This window comes from Lissotriton helveticus, chromosome 6, assembly GCF_964261635.1.
Source record: "Lissotriton helveticus chromosome 6, aLisHel1.1, whole genome shotgun sequence".
Lineage (NCBI taxonomy): Eukaryota > Metazoa > Chordata > Amphibia > Caudata > Salamandridae > Lissotriton > Lissotriton helveticus.
This window is the reverse complement of record NC_136067.1, coordinates 1,353,926,676-1,353,940,519: the sequence shown is the minus strand read 5'-3', so window position 1 is coordinate 1,353,940,519 and position 13,844 is coordinate 1,353,926,676. Positions and strand designations below refer to the sequence as shown.

The 13,844-nt window shown below is 48.8% G+C and overlaps 1 protein-coding gene across 1 annotated transcript; it reads left to right on the top strand.

The window, feature by feature from the left end:
• Positions 1-1,468: 1,468 nt before the first annotated feature.
• On the top strand, positions 1,469-13,451 carry DLL1 (delta like canonical Notch ligand 1). Its single transcript, XM_078646986.1, has 11 exons — positions 1,469-2,164; positions 3,383-3,682; positions 5,267-5,327; positions 5,785-6,042; positions 7,396-7,456; positions 8,063-8,193; positions 8,456-8,625; positions 9,436-9,652; positions 10,208-11,006; positions 11,135-11,252; positions 12,708-13,451. The coding sequence occupies exons 1-11, from the start codon at positions 2,111-2,113 to the stop codon at positions 12,711-12,713; spliced, it is 2,175 nt and encodes a 724-aa protein (XP_078503112.1). The 5' UTR covers positions 1,469-2,110; the 3' UTR covers positions 12,714-13,451.
• The last annotated feature ends 393 nt before the right edge of the window (positions 13,452-13,844 follow it).

Sequence of the window (13,844 nt, the reverse complement as noted above, 5' to 3'; positions counted from 1 at the left end):
ACAGCGCAACACGGGGGCGTGGCCAGGGCGGCGCGAAGCGCGGCTGCCGGGGCGGGGCGGGGCCGGGGCGGCGCGCGCCGCACAATGCGGCAGCGACGCCGCGGAGGAGCACGCGTATGCTGCTGCGGAATCTGTGGCACTGTGCGCCTGGGCACTTCTGATGGAATAATACTTGTATATACATATTTTAAAGTGCATATGCGCATTTTTAAAGAACAGACTCACCCCTTCTTCATGTTTTAGCTGCTATGGTGCCTTTCTTTTTTCACATTGTTGCACCATCAACTATTGTTTTTAAACAATTTTTCAAGCTTCATCAGAGTTTTAAAAAGTTTTACTCGGGTGACATCTATTTAGATCATGCGGTAGTTGCGCGCTTCTTTATTATTATGGGGTGGGGAGGGGGGGTTCTTTATATTTCTGTTCGATTAAATGCACTGTTTATACTGCTGGGGGGAAAGTTAGGCGATGCCCCATTTTAGGTGCGAACCCGCTTTGTAGTCTGAATATTCTTTTTTAACTTCCTGTTCCTGGTGGTATGGTGTTTCTGCCGCGCAGGTACGCAGGAATGCATGCGCGCCAACTCTTTCTATTTAGGATCAAAGTTACTTACGTTTAAAGCAAAACAGCAGTTTTAAATGCCCCCCCCCCAAAAAAAATAGTCTACAACCAACAGGACGCGACTGGTCAGGACCTACTGACGCAAGATCTCGACTCTGATGATCCCAAGAGCTGGCACGTATTGCCGCACTACTGTGCCTCCTGCATCGCCCCACCTTGTTGTGGATGGGGTCCACTGTACAGGAATTTTCTAAAATGGTGGAGCATAACAAAACATATCCAAACACTGTTGAAAATACGCCCTCCATTTTTTTCCTGTTAGGGATGTAGGAATCCAAGAAAAACGTGCTCATCCTGCACGCCAGCTGGCATGCTGGTGGTGGCCTCACCTTGCTTCCCTCCCTCCCTCCCACATGCTCAGGATATCCTCTCAGGGTGATGCCATCAGAACTAAGTTACTTTTTGGGCACACTGATGCTTTCAACCAAAAAAAAAAAAAAACAACAAGCTAATTCAAAGGGTAATTATAGAGCTCAGAAAGCTGAGTGGTTGTTTTCCACCAGGGAGTGTGTTGTGTTTTTTTGTAGTGGTGGGGGTGAGAGAAGCGCGTGTGTGGAGGACCAAGGGTTGGCCTCCATAATGACAAGAAGAAGGGGGGGGCGGAGGCGGATCCCGCGGTTAGAAATTTTCAGGAATGTAAATGAGGCCGTTCTGTGGGACGGGAAGAAGGGAGGGCTGCCATTTTACAGCTCACTGCCCATTTGCCCATCCATTGAGAGGAGGGCTCGGGAAAGTGGCTTCTTTGTGACAGCCCCCGGGCCAGGGGAGGGAGGGCAGCGGGCGCTATTTGCATGTCATTAGGCAGCGGGGCGGAAGGCCAGATATAAGGACGGCGTACGCCGGCCGAGGGTAGACAGTTACCGCAGCACCGAGCCGACAGCAGCGGGCACCTCACCTCATCACCTCACCCCCACCACACCAGCATCAGGCTCGGCTCACAGGGCGCCCCCACCCCCTGGATCTGCAGACACAGAGGAAGCAAGAGACATTGGGGCAACCTGCAGAGCCACTGCTCCCCCCCCCCCCCGAGGCTGAAACCACCTCATGGACTACCAGCTTTCAGCTTTGGACTTCTCTTGGCGGACAGGCTGCACTGACTTGTCTCATTTTGGGGATTTTTGAGAGCAAACATTTTGTGGCATTTTATGTTTTTTTTCGCATTCCTGGATTCCTGCATAGGAGGAGCGAGGGGATAACACACATTTACCAAAACACAACGATTGGATTGGACTGAGAGGCGAAAAGGATCGCTGAGAAGCAAGCCTCGGACAATCTCCCAATCTCCTCCTTTCTGCCGTTCGCGAGAGCTGTCACTCCCCGAGAGGGCGGTCCCGAGGAGAGGGGAGCGGAGACTGCGAGAGGCAGCAGGAGACAAACTCCAGCGCCGCCCGGCACGGGACGCTTTCTCTGCACACTTGCATCGTTGCCTTTAAGCTTGCTGGACTTTGATCCCACCTGCCCTCTGCCTGTGCAGGGAAAGCCCCGCGGGATGGAGCGCCAGTCGCTGCTGGCCTGTGCCGCCCTCCTGTGCGTGCTGTGCCAGGTAAGGAGCTGAAGTTTGTCATCTCTACCGTCTCCATGGTCGTGCGGGTGCGCGCAGGTTGTGTGGGGCTCCGTCAGATCGGGCCGTCTGTACCTACTTTTACAGCTCTCCCAGGCTGTTGGTGGGTACCTGCGCCCTCTGGACTTGCAGTTTGCTTGTTGTTGCTTGGCACCTTGTCTAGTTACTACTGCTCTAATGCCCCTTTGCTTCAAGGCAGGGTTATGGCTGCCTGCATTGAGTTCCTTTCTGTTTAGGTTGATGAAAACATTGAATGCATACAGTTTTTTAATAGTGCAGGCTATGTTTGAGTATGTATTTTGTGGTGAATATTGCGTTTGTATAACGCAGTTAATTCAATTAGCATGCAAAGGCGTGTGGTTTAGTTAGCCACGATTTTTCTGGAAACTATTGATGTCCGCATATCAAACGTTTGTTTTTATTATTTAACGTGATACACGATTATTGGGATGGGGACTCGGGCCCTCGTTGAATACGTCTGTAGATAGATGTTATTCCATTAGATACGATTGCGAATTTCTGTTATCACCTTCGTATGAAGTAGTTCACGTTGTTACATGTGCACTGCAGTGCAGTCCGAGGTGGTGCGTTGGAAATGCGCTTGGTTTACTTTGGGCGTAATTGGAGTGGGCGCTCTGTAAGTGATAGCGTTTGAAGTGCTGCCCTCTATGTTTGTGTGAATTGGGAACATGCACTATTTATACACAATTGGCCTGCAATATCTATCTACATGTGTGACGCTTTCTGTACACACACTTGACACAGGCGCGTGCAGTCTAGGGGTGTAGACTGGTTGGTTTTCCGTGTAGTATGTATTCTGGAAAGTGGTCCTACATTATTGGTGTTTGTGGTGTGTTCCGCCTGCTACTTGCTGGCATCTGTTTGGCCTGCGTCCCTTCGTGCATTAAGATGTGCTCTGTATATGTGTGTGTTGTGGCGTGTACTTTGTCAATATGTGAGTATTATTGCGCTGTGTGTGTGTACTGAAGTGTGTATAATCCGCGTATATTGGCACATATGAGGAGGTTGTGTAAATATGTGCATTACAGAGTGCCGTGTGTGACTGCGTCATTGATGTGTCTGTTTGAGTGCTCTGTCAATTACAGCGCGCTTTGGAGTGCGTGTGCTTCTTTTGGAGTCAAGGCTGGATGAAATGCGGAGTCTGCTGGCTCTAACCCCTTGTGTGCTTGTCCCCGGCAGGTGTCGTGCTCCGGCCTCTTCGAGCTGAAGCTGCAGGAGTTTGTGAACAAGAAAGGTCCGCTGGGGAACGCCAACTGCTGCCGCGGCTCCGTCCAGCAGGGGGCGCTGCTGCAGTGCCAGTGCCGCACCTTCTTCCGGGTCTGCCTGAAGCACTACCAGGCCAACGTGTCCCCCGAGCCGCCCTGCACCTACGGCGGCGCCGTCACGCCCGTGCTGGGCCAGGGCTCCTTCACCGTGCCCGAGGGCGGCGAGGCCACTTTCAGCAACCCCATCCGCATCGCCTTCGGCTTCACCTGGCCGGTGAGTGCAGCAACCACCAAGCGTACCTCTGACCGGCGCCAGGGGGCGCGCTGGCCTCTCCGGAGAGCCAGCGTGTCCCCGGCGAGACAGTAAAGCCAGGGGAACCGTCTCGCCAGCTATGCGGGAAGGCGACACATTTCCAGCTGGATGAGCCAGCACACTGCTCCAGTCCACAGTTAGGAACACAGCAGAGAGATTTAGCTCAATACAGTGGAGAATGCCATTGCACCTAATTTATTCACATATCATGGAATTTAGAAACTGCAGAGATTTGTGTGAAAAAATGAGACTTTCCATGATATAGGCAGCGTTGCATGCCCTCGCTGGATTAAATAATTCAACTATTGTCATTTCTTTCTGTAGTTGAACGTGCAGTGCAGTCTGCTGCTCTCACCCAATCTCATTTGAATCTAAGTATCAGTGTAGTGTGCTCACTTGCTCTGGAGTTGTACGCTATATTCTATAAGTAACTAGTGCGAAAGACCCATATCTCGAATGTAACCATGAGATCTGGATTGTATTCCTATTTTTCAACATTGCCCACATTGTGTGACCGTGGACCAGCGTAATTTCCTCTGGGTCCATTATTTACGCAAATAAAGCTCACACAATTGATTGATACACTTAAATGTTGTCGATCAAAATAAAGTTCCCAACAGTTTTTTTCCCCACACAGATCTCTTTAAAAAAAAAGTGATATTGTGTCAAAGAGTCAGAGAAATGTAGGGTAGCCAGGAATGATTAACATAATTCTGTATGATTTTGGATTAGTTTATTAAAATGAGATTCGTTGAGGGGTAGCTCGGTGTTTCTCAATCGGGAAGGGACTTCGGCAAGTTATTCATGCAAATCCCACTTAGATCCATATCAGAGGGCTCCTGGGCAGGCAGCACGCTGCAGTAATGTATGTCAATACCTCCCGCCCCCCCACACACACCGACTGGGCGATGATCGCCTTTCAGAAGCCGCGCCGCCGCAAATGCAAAGGGAAATGGCAGACAGTGGGGCATTGACAGCGCCCTGATATGCACTGATGAGGCCTCGGCAGCTGGGTGCTACATCTTGAGCGGCGGCCATGGGGAGTCGCGGTGCTGACAAGGGGAGGGGGCAGGCCAGTTCCCTTTCTCTTTTGATTATGCGCCCCCCCCCCCCCCCCCTCACTTCCCTAAACAGCAAGTGTCATTCCTGGTGGTGTGGGAAAGCGTTTCGCTTCATGCCTCCCCTCTTGTGTCTCCGGAGCTGGTTGTGTAATTGTCAGCTCAGCGTGAAATTCCCAAAAGGCTTGGTTTTACAGCCGTCCCCAAGTGTGTGAAACTGGGGAAATTAAGCGTGAAGATTAATGACAACTGCCGTCACTTCCCGCCCCCTCCCCGGGCTCCCTATTCTCTCTTCACACTGGTGTCTGAATTAACTAGGCGCGGTAAAAAAAAGTAAGCCAGGAAACACATCAGAAATGCACCACACAGTTAAATTCAGCAAGACAGAGCCCAGCTGATAAACACACCTCTGCCGCGCGCACACTACTACGCCTGTGACCTCTTTTTTTCTAATGTCTTTCCCCCACCCCTTGTTTTTCTCCTCCAGGGCACTTTCTCGCTTATCATTGAAGCTCTGCACACGGATTCCCCCGATGACCTCAGTACAGGTAAGCACCCCTAGACTGGTACCCCTGGGGCACTACCCCCCCCGCCCTTTAATAAAGGCGGTTCTCCTCAGACTGCTTTCTGACTCACAATAAAGTGCGAATGTTGTCCGTTTTTAGGCCGCTCCGCATTTGTTGACATTGTGCCTTGAACTTCTGAGGACGTTGCCCACCGCATAGTCATGGCCGACAGACACCATGTGCCTCGGCCTACTGGGAGGAGGGATACTAGATTACTGGATGGGACCGCTGGGGCCTGAAAAGAGGCCATGTTTGATTTGCCTGATGATGCCACATCTTTAGCATTCCCCTGCTTAAATAGACAATCCTGATAGTGGCATAGTGGTTTGTTGCATGCAGCCCCAAGCACTTGTTCCACGTCTCGAAACACCTATGCACGTTTTATATGTCTGTGGTTTGCCGCGAGAATGACACTCACTTCCTGTTTCCTTCCCTGCAGAGAACCCCGACCGGCTCATCAGTCGCATGGCTATCCAGCGCCACCTGGCGGTGGGCGAGGACTGGTCCCAAGACTCGCAGAGCAGCGGCCGCACCGACCTCAAGTACTCCTACCGCTTCGTGTGCGACGAACACTACTACGGGGAGGGCTGCTCCGTCTTCTGCCGCCCCCGGGACGACACCTTTGGGCACTTTACCTGCGGGGAGCGAGGCGAGAAGCAGTGTAACCAAGGCTGGAAGGGCCAGTACTGCACTGAGGGTGAGTACTCATGGAGGGCCTACACGAACCACTTTGTTTACCAAAACACCCCCACACAAACAACACTGGTAGGAAAAGCGGGCCCTGTGCTTGGGAACCACTCCAGTCCATAAGCCTGCAACCAGAATATGTCTTCATCTACTGCCATCTACTGCCACACTCTTGATGATATTTTAACCAGGGGTCAGCCCCCACCCCTCATAAGGTACCCCCTTGCGCAGCTGGTAGGCTAGAGGTGGCACAGTCCCTAAATGTAAGTTCAGGATCCCCCATATGTTCCACTGCACCCCTCTGGTGTGCTTAAAGTGCCCTTCCCTGGGTGAACTGCCTCTGCCTGTGCCAGTGGTGCTCCCACCTGCCCCGCCACTGAGTTTCCGGCCAGACCTAAATTGTACTCGCTGCAGCCTCCTTACCCACGAAGGAGTCTGGTACCATTCTTTAAATTGCTTTTAGGAATTTCTGTAGGCACTTTACAAGAGCTGACAATCCTATACCATGCCTTAGCAGCACCCACTCCGGCCTCTTCTCTGGTTCCATTACTTTACCCACAACTTACAATTTTCATCTATTTGTGTTCTTTTTGGCCCATTACATTCGTTCAGGCAGCATCCAAGCGATTGCAAGTTTTGAAATCACACACTTGATGGTGTTCGAGAAGAGTAATGAGCAGCAGCGCACGCCCCCCCACCCCCCCCCCCCCTTTCCGTCCCTTTGAATGCGCCTTCGCTCCCTCCCCCACTCCTTTTCTCCTTTTCTGGGAACTGCAGGCTGTTTACTGAAGTGAAAGAAAGTTTGCAGAGAAACCACGCGCGTGGCATAGATTAGATGTGGGCGCCTGTAGGCTGCTGGGGGAGCAGCCCCGGCCCCCGGTCGTATGAGGGGGGCAGGCGGGTCATTGTCGCGGAGGGGCAGCTGCTGGGAGAGAATAGACAATGGGGCAGCTGTCCTGCACTGGCACCCTGCGCACCAGCTGTCCACTCTTATCTGCACACACTCTGGGCCAGAAAAAGGGGGGGCGGGGGGGGTGTTTAGAACTGAAGAAGCGGGAGGAGAGCAAAAAAAAAAGGGACTTCTGACCCTCCCTGGGAAGAAAAGAAGGGGTGTGAGGGAGGCGGGGACCCCCTTTTGTCCGTGTGCAACTGTATTAAGCAGAAGGCTAGCCCCTGGTGATAAGGAAGGGGCCCCGGTTACTAGGCGGGCTCAATACCCCACCCGGCCCCGGGGATTAGTTTGGACGGTGTTAACTAAACTCCTCTTGTGACAAAAGAGCGCACAGAAGCACGACTTGTTGTTAACCCGCGATGAGTTATAGTACAGCCCTCCTTACGCTCTCTTCCCTTTCTTCTCTTTTAGCAATCTGTTTGCCCGGCTGCGACGAGCAACACGGATTTTGCGACAGGCCCGGAGAATGCAAGTAAGTACTTTTGCTTTAAAAAAAATAAAAATAATAATAATTGTCTGTGTGTTTGGAGAGAAACAGCTCACCAAAGTAGCAATTAATAGAAGTGGCATTCCAAATTACCCACGCGAATAAATGCGTTATTTGTAAATTGATTGGAAAGATAATGGGCACATGAAATAGATAGCTAAAAGTACACAGTCAAACAAACTAGATGTCTGAGGGACAGTATACATGCGTCTCTTTTTCTTGCCATGTACGAGCCTCGGGGTAACCCGAGAAATCCTGCTGAAACCAGAGCTAAAAGGGCAGAGTCTGGAAGCCAAACAGACCTGTCATCAGTATGAGCCCTAATGAGTTTACGGCACTGTACTTGCGGGTTTACTGTTTGTTATGATAGCAAACACAATAAGTACCTCGGACAATAGCTGTACGTGAGGCTGCTGAAAGCCCGGGCTGCCGGTGCCACTCAATGCCCCCCCCCCCGGTCCACATCAAGGCACCAGTGCGGACTCTTAGGGAAACCCGACTCCTGTCCCCCTCGGCGTGGGTTTGTTTGCAGAGTTTAATGCTCGCTGCTGTTTGTAGTCAACATCTAACCGCGTCTTTCCCCCCTTTCAGATGCAGAGTGGGCTGGCAGGGGCGCTATTGTGACGAGTGCATCCGATACCCGGGCTGCCTGCATGGCACCTGCCAACAGCCCTGGCAGTGCAACTGCCAGGAAGGGTGGGGCGGACTCTTCTGCAACCAAGGTGAGTCTCTCAGCGCTGGCAGCGCCATCCTTTTCATGCGGTGCTTTATTTCATACATTGGGCAAGTGGGGGTTGAGGGAGGCGGGCTGATTTGCCGAGGATCACAACACGAGACTAGTGGGGGCGCTGGGATTGCTAAGGGACGCCGCTAATGATTTCAGATTTCAATAGTAGACGGTACCCCTCCTCTGGGCATCTTGGCGCGAATTCTCACTGCTTTGCCTGGACCTTTGTGAATCCTCTCATCCGATTTTTTTTCCAGATCTCAACTACTGCACCCACCACAAGCCCTGCAAGAATGCCGCCACCTGCACCAACACCGGCCAGGGCAGCTACACGTGCTCCTGCCGCCCTGGGTACACTGGTGCCAACTGCGAGATCGAGGTCAACGAATGCGAAGCCAGCCCCTGCAAGAACGGAGGCAGCTGCGCGGTAAGGAAGGGGGCAGCCGCGGGGCATGGCACACCTGCTCGGAGCTGGGAGGGGGCCCTTACAAAGGCTGGCACCGGGCTCTCACGCCACACTCTAGGAATCACTTATTTCGCAAGATAACCGGGCCACTTTAATGCCACACGAAGCCCCCTAGGTGCCCAAAAAAGTACAGGGAACTGAGGGAGCAATTCATTCACTTGAGGCTCATTCACATTCTACAACAAGTGGAAAGAGTCCCCGGGCACTGATTGTTATCTGTCCTCGTCTGATGCCTACCCTGGGGTCTTAGATCTGCAGATGCATCAGACTTTGGGCGGGAGACAGGGTTTTTTCTTCAGTTGCATAATCTTACGGAAAGGTTGGGCTTCAGGGCTCCTATGCAAATGTATGCAGGGTGCATGGCGTTTATTTAAGTACTCTGCATCTTTACCTTGTCGAGAGCGAAGTTTCGCGTTTCATCTCAAACTTGTTCGTATCGTCCCAGTTTTTTTTTTATTAATCACGACTCAATGTGACAGATGTTACCTGGGATCTTTAGAAACAACAAAACGCTGGCGCCATTAATGCCCAGGCGTCACTTGTGCTCCTGAAACTGGCCTGCAGTTCCACTGTCGGACACAGGAGGCACTGTTGTGCATTTTTCAGAGAGACGTGATATGGTGGCACATAATGTTAGACCCAGGCGCCTGAGTGCTAGGGCGATTGAGCGCTTGCAATACCGCGACAATGTAACATATTTACTTCAGTGTCCAAGCCTAAATGTGCTGCTACACACCTTTAATCTTGCCTTCCTTTTGTTATGTTCTTCAGGACCTTGAAAACAGCTACTCCTGCTCCTGTCCACCAGGCTTCTACGGTAAAAACTGCGAGCTGAGCGCCATGACCTGCGCCGACGGGCCCTGCTTCAACGGAGGCCGCTGCTCCGACAACCCGGAAGGAGGCTACAGCTGTCGGTGCCCGCTGTCCTACTCTGGCTTCAACTGCGAAAAGAAAATCGATTACTGCAGCTCCAACCCCTGCTCCAACGGTAAGGAGAAGGGCAGTGTTTCCACAAGTCACTTTCCCCCCAAGTGTTGCCCCATACTAAAATAGACATTGTGGGACCTTAAAAGAGGAACGCGATTTTTTGTTTGCCCCTTTTCCATGGCTGCCTTCCTTCTCTCTTCAACTCGAACATTTTTAACTATCCTGTGGGCAGGAGTTAAGCAGCTTGTAATTGTCCACATTGAAAAAAGCAAGAGTTTTTTTGATTGTTTTCTTTTTGAGAGGATATCTCCTCACACCTTTAGTGGTGTTTGGTGCCCTGCTTGTTAATATAGGAAAAGGTGCGCCTAACAACAGGGAATTTTCTCATAGGAAGCTGAGGTTGTGACTCAAGCGAAATAGCTGTATTTTGTGATTTGTACTTTGCAAGACCAGCTATGGGACGGAGTCAGATAATACTCCTGTCTCTCCAGTGAAAAATGATTCTTAATGATTGTGTATCGAGTTCATGTTATGTGGCCTGGCTGCAGATTGGATTCTGGTGTCTTTGCGGAGAAATTGATGAGTTATCTAACATGTCTTCAACCTTGTGTTGCAGGTGCCCACTGTGTCGATCTTGGAAATTCCTACATCTGCCAGTGCCTGGATGGCTTCAGCGGGCGACACTGTGACGACAACTTGGATGATTGTGCCTCCTACCCTTGTGCCAACGGTGGCACCTGCCAGGATGGGGTCAATGACTATTCCTGCACCTGTCCTCCAGGGTACAACGGCAAGAACTGCAGCACGCCGGTCAGCAGATGCGAACACAGCCCTTGTCACAACGGGGCAACGTGCCACGAGAGAAACAACCGCTATGTCTGCGAATGCGCCAGGGGATACGGTGGATTGAACTGCCAGTTCCTGCTCCCTGAGCAGCCGCAAGAGCATGATACTGGAGACAACACTGAAAAGTACACTGAAGACCAAGGTGGGCAGTTTCCTTGGATTGCAGTGTGTGCCGGCATCATCCTGGTTTTGATGCTGCTGTTTGGGTGCGCAGCTGTTGTGGTGTGCTTCCGGCTGAAGATGCATAAGCAGCGCCAGCGTGACTCCGACTCCTACCGAGGTGAGTCTGAGACCATGAACAATCTGGCCAACTGCAGGCGTGAAAAGGACATCTCTGTTAGTGTCATCGGGGCGACCCAGATCAAAAACACAAACAAGAAAGCAGACTTGTACAGCGAGAGCACGTCAGACAAAAATGGCTACAAAGCCAGATACCCATCAGTGGACTATAATCTAGTGCACGAGCTCAAGCATGAGGACTCTGTGAAGGAGGAGCATGGCAAGCGCGAATCAAAGTGCATAGCCAATGACCCGGAGGCAGACGAGAAGCACCCAGTGCAACTAAAAAGGTAAATTCTAAAGGCAACTGGGGGAAATAACTCAAACTCTGGACACACTTTTTGAGCACTGCTGCAGTTGACAATCTTTCAAGTTTCTAATCATATCTCTTTATTTCCTTGGGTTTATTCAATTTTAGCAGTGAAACATCTGAACGAAGGCGGCCGGAATCCTTATATTCAACTTCAAAAGAGACAAAGTACCAGTCGGTGTATGTCATATCAGAGGCAAAAGATGAATGCATCATAGCAACAGAGGTGAGCACTCATGGCAAATATTTGATGGGATATTAGCAGTGGCACCACATCAGTGACCAATCTCTCTTGTTCCCTTCGCCCTGCACCTTAGCCTTTTTGCCTATATATCCAGTTCAATAAGTTACTTGAAAGTGGGGTTGAGGGAAAAAGTCCTGTTCTGCCATTCCCCTGTCTACTATTCACTTATAAAAAATGTTTCTTTTGGGAAAACCGCTCAACAATTCTCAAGTACGGAAAAAAAACTTTTTTTTTTACCAATTCCCTTTTACTGTGAATTCTTTTCTCCATATTTAATTCTATGACTTTTGCACAAAAGTTCCTGAAGGCCTTTGACTAAAGTGGGCTTTGAATGCAGGATCCAGGCTCTCTAAGCTTGCTGGGTGCTCCTTTATAAGACACATAAATAGCAAATTCCACTAATTTCTGTTGCTTAGCCAGCTCTTAATTCAGGATTGTTCCAAAGTTCCACCCAAACTAATGACTCATACATTTTGACCCTTTTCTATCATAAAATGACCTCTTTATTTGCCAAATAACAGGTTACAAGGAAAACACAGAGTCAATAACTCTTTCCAGTGCTTGAAATGGAAAGGTAGCTGCTTGTTTCTGAGAATTGCCGGTACTCTCCAATTAAAAGTATTTCATTTCCCTTGAGAAGAGCCGGTACTTTCCCTCTCAAAATTAAAAAGTGCCGGTACTCCATAGCAGACAGTCCCGGCCCATTTAAAGCACTGACTTTCACAAAAATAGAACAACTAGAACGCTGAATGTAATTAATCCATTTTGCTGGTGTACATATACAACTATCAACTTGATTGTGAACTAGCTTATAGCTGTCCACTAATATAGTAAAAGCAAATGCCAATTTCTCTGGAACCTTTAATACTTGAGGATTGGAGGAGGCCATCTGTATTTTTGAAGCTTCCAGCGTGTATCAGCAGCACCAGTATGTCACATTGCACCCTTAGGCCTGGAATGCACTCTCTTCACCTACTTTCCTAGTGTGATCTGAGTTCCTTTTAATTTAAGAGGATGCAAAGGGGCAGGGTACAGCCAGCTTTTATCAAAATCTTGTAAGGCAGCTGTGTCCCCTTCCTGGAATATGAAAAATGTGATAGAAGGTAACAGAAAGGGGGATTTGCTGGGTACTTTGGTCAGAAGGGCATTACATTTTCTTATTTTTGGTGAGAATTCATGTTTAGCAAGCAATAGTTTCCCCTCCCCGCCACCCCCACCAATGCCCATCCCAATTTGCCTGTAATCAATAGAGTTTAGTGATTGGTCATTTTATGTCCAATGCACCTCCCAACCACATATTTGCAGTCCTTTGCCGCCCCCTGATGCCTTACATCATCACGCTATGAATGCGCCGGCCCTGTTTGCACTTTTGTTGAAATATTCTCTACTGTGTCAAGATGCGTGTGACTAAAACCATCCTTCTTTTGCACTCTACAGGTGTAACGTCGAGGTGACAGAAGATACATTCCTATTTTATATCTATATATAAATATATAAACTCAAAGGTGAAATGCCCCACTGAATGCTGCTGAGAGAGGAGAGGGAGTACCTTCACTGACTGCTGCTGAGAAACTAAATTCAGAGCGAGCTGGCTCTCCACTGAAGTTAGGAAAGTGACTGCAAACCCCGACGGACGCCCTGAGCTAGGCTCGGTGTTCACGGACAAACTGTTGCACTGCCTTTTATGACATTTCCATTGCACTATGGACGGTTGGTTTATATATCTATGTACGTTCAATTATATAGATATATATGTGTATGTAATGAATGGACTTTATAAGTACTACATAAGAAATGTACACTGCCTGAAGTGTATCGTTTGGATTCTTACGAGCCACCCTTTTCTTGAACTAGACACACAGACACTGCCTTCGTTGTCTTTTTTGATAAAGAGAAAAAAGTGTTTTACTAAGTCAAAAATGTGTGCTATTTTTTGAAATTTGTAAAAAATACGTTCTTGATACTTGTAAAGATTGAGTATTTTGTGATGTTCTTTTTTTTATAATTTAATTTTTGTTAAATATGTACAAAGGCACTTCGGGTCTATGTGACTATATTTTTTTGTATATAAATGTATTTATGAAATATTGTGAAAATGCTATTTGAGTTTTTTTTACCATTTTGTTAATGAAGGAATTCATTTTTAAAATATTTTTCCAAAATAAATATTAATAATGATAACCTTTCTACATTTTTTTCATGATTAATGTTTTGTGAATGTTGTACGTTGATGCAAAGTGTGTTTGTTAGAGTTACATGATCCTGCTCAATTTGAGAAGCTTACCGGAAGCCAACTTGTAAGGAAAGCTTGAGTCTAATGAATGTTCATTGCATGGTAAAATTGTCCGAACTTGTAAAATCAAACGTTACAAATTCAAATGTCCAACCCAAAATTGAGGCCCTTTACTTCCCAAAATGTTTGCAAGCTTGAGGGTTCACTAATATTTCGACTGGATAGTGCTACTGCTGTACCTAAAATGGCCGACATGAAATTAGAACATACACTTGAGAAAACATAGTAGCTACTAACAAAGTTGTATATGTATGTAGAACTGCATATCATTTGCTTATTAG

Bases quoted from the DNA above. Each gene is read 5' to 3' on its own strand.
- DLL1 (XM_078646986.1), top strand. From the start codon at position 2,111: ATGGAGCGCCAGTCGCTGCTGGCCTGTGCCGCCCTCCTGTGCGTGCTG. The intron at 2,165-3,382 runs GTAAGGAGCTGA...TGTCCCCGGCAG, and splicing joins TCCTGTGCGTGCTGTGCCAG to GTGTCGTGCTCCGGCCTCTT. The intron at 7,457-8,062 runs GTAAGTACTTTT...CCCCCCTTTCAG, and splicing joins GACAGGCCCGGAGAATGCAA to ATGCAGAGTGGGCTGGCAGG.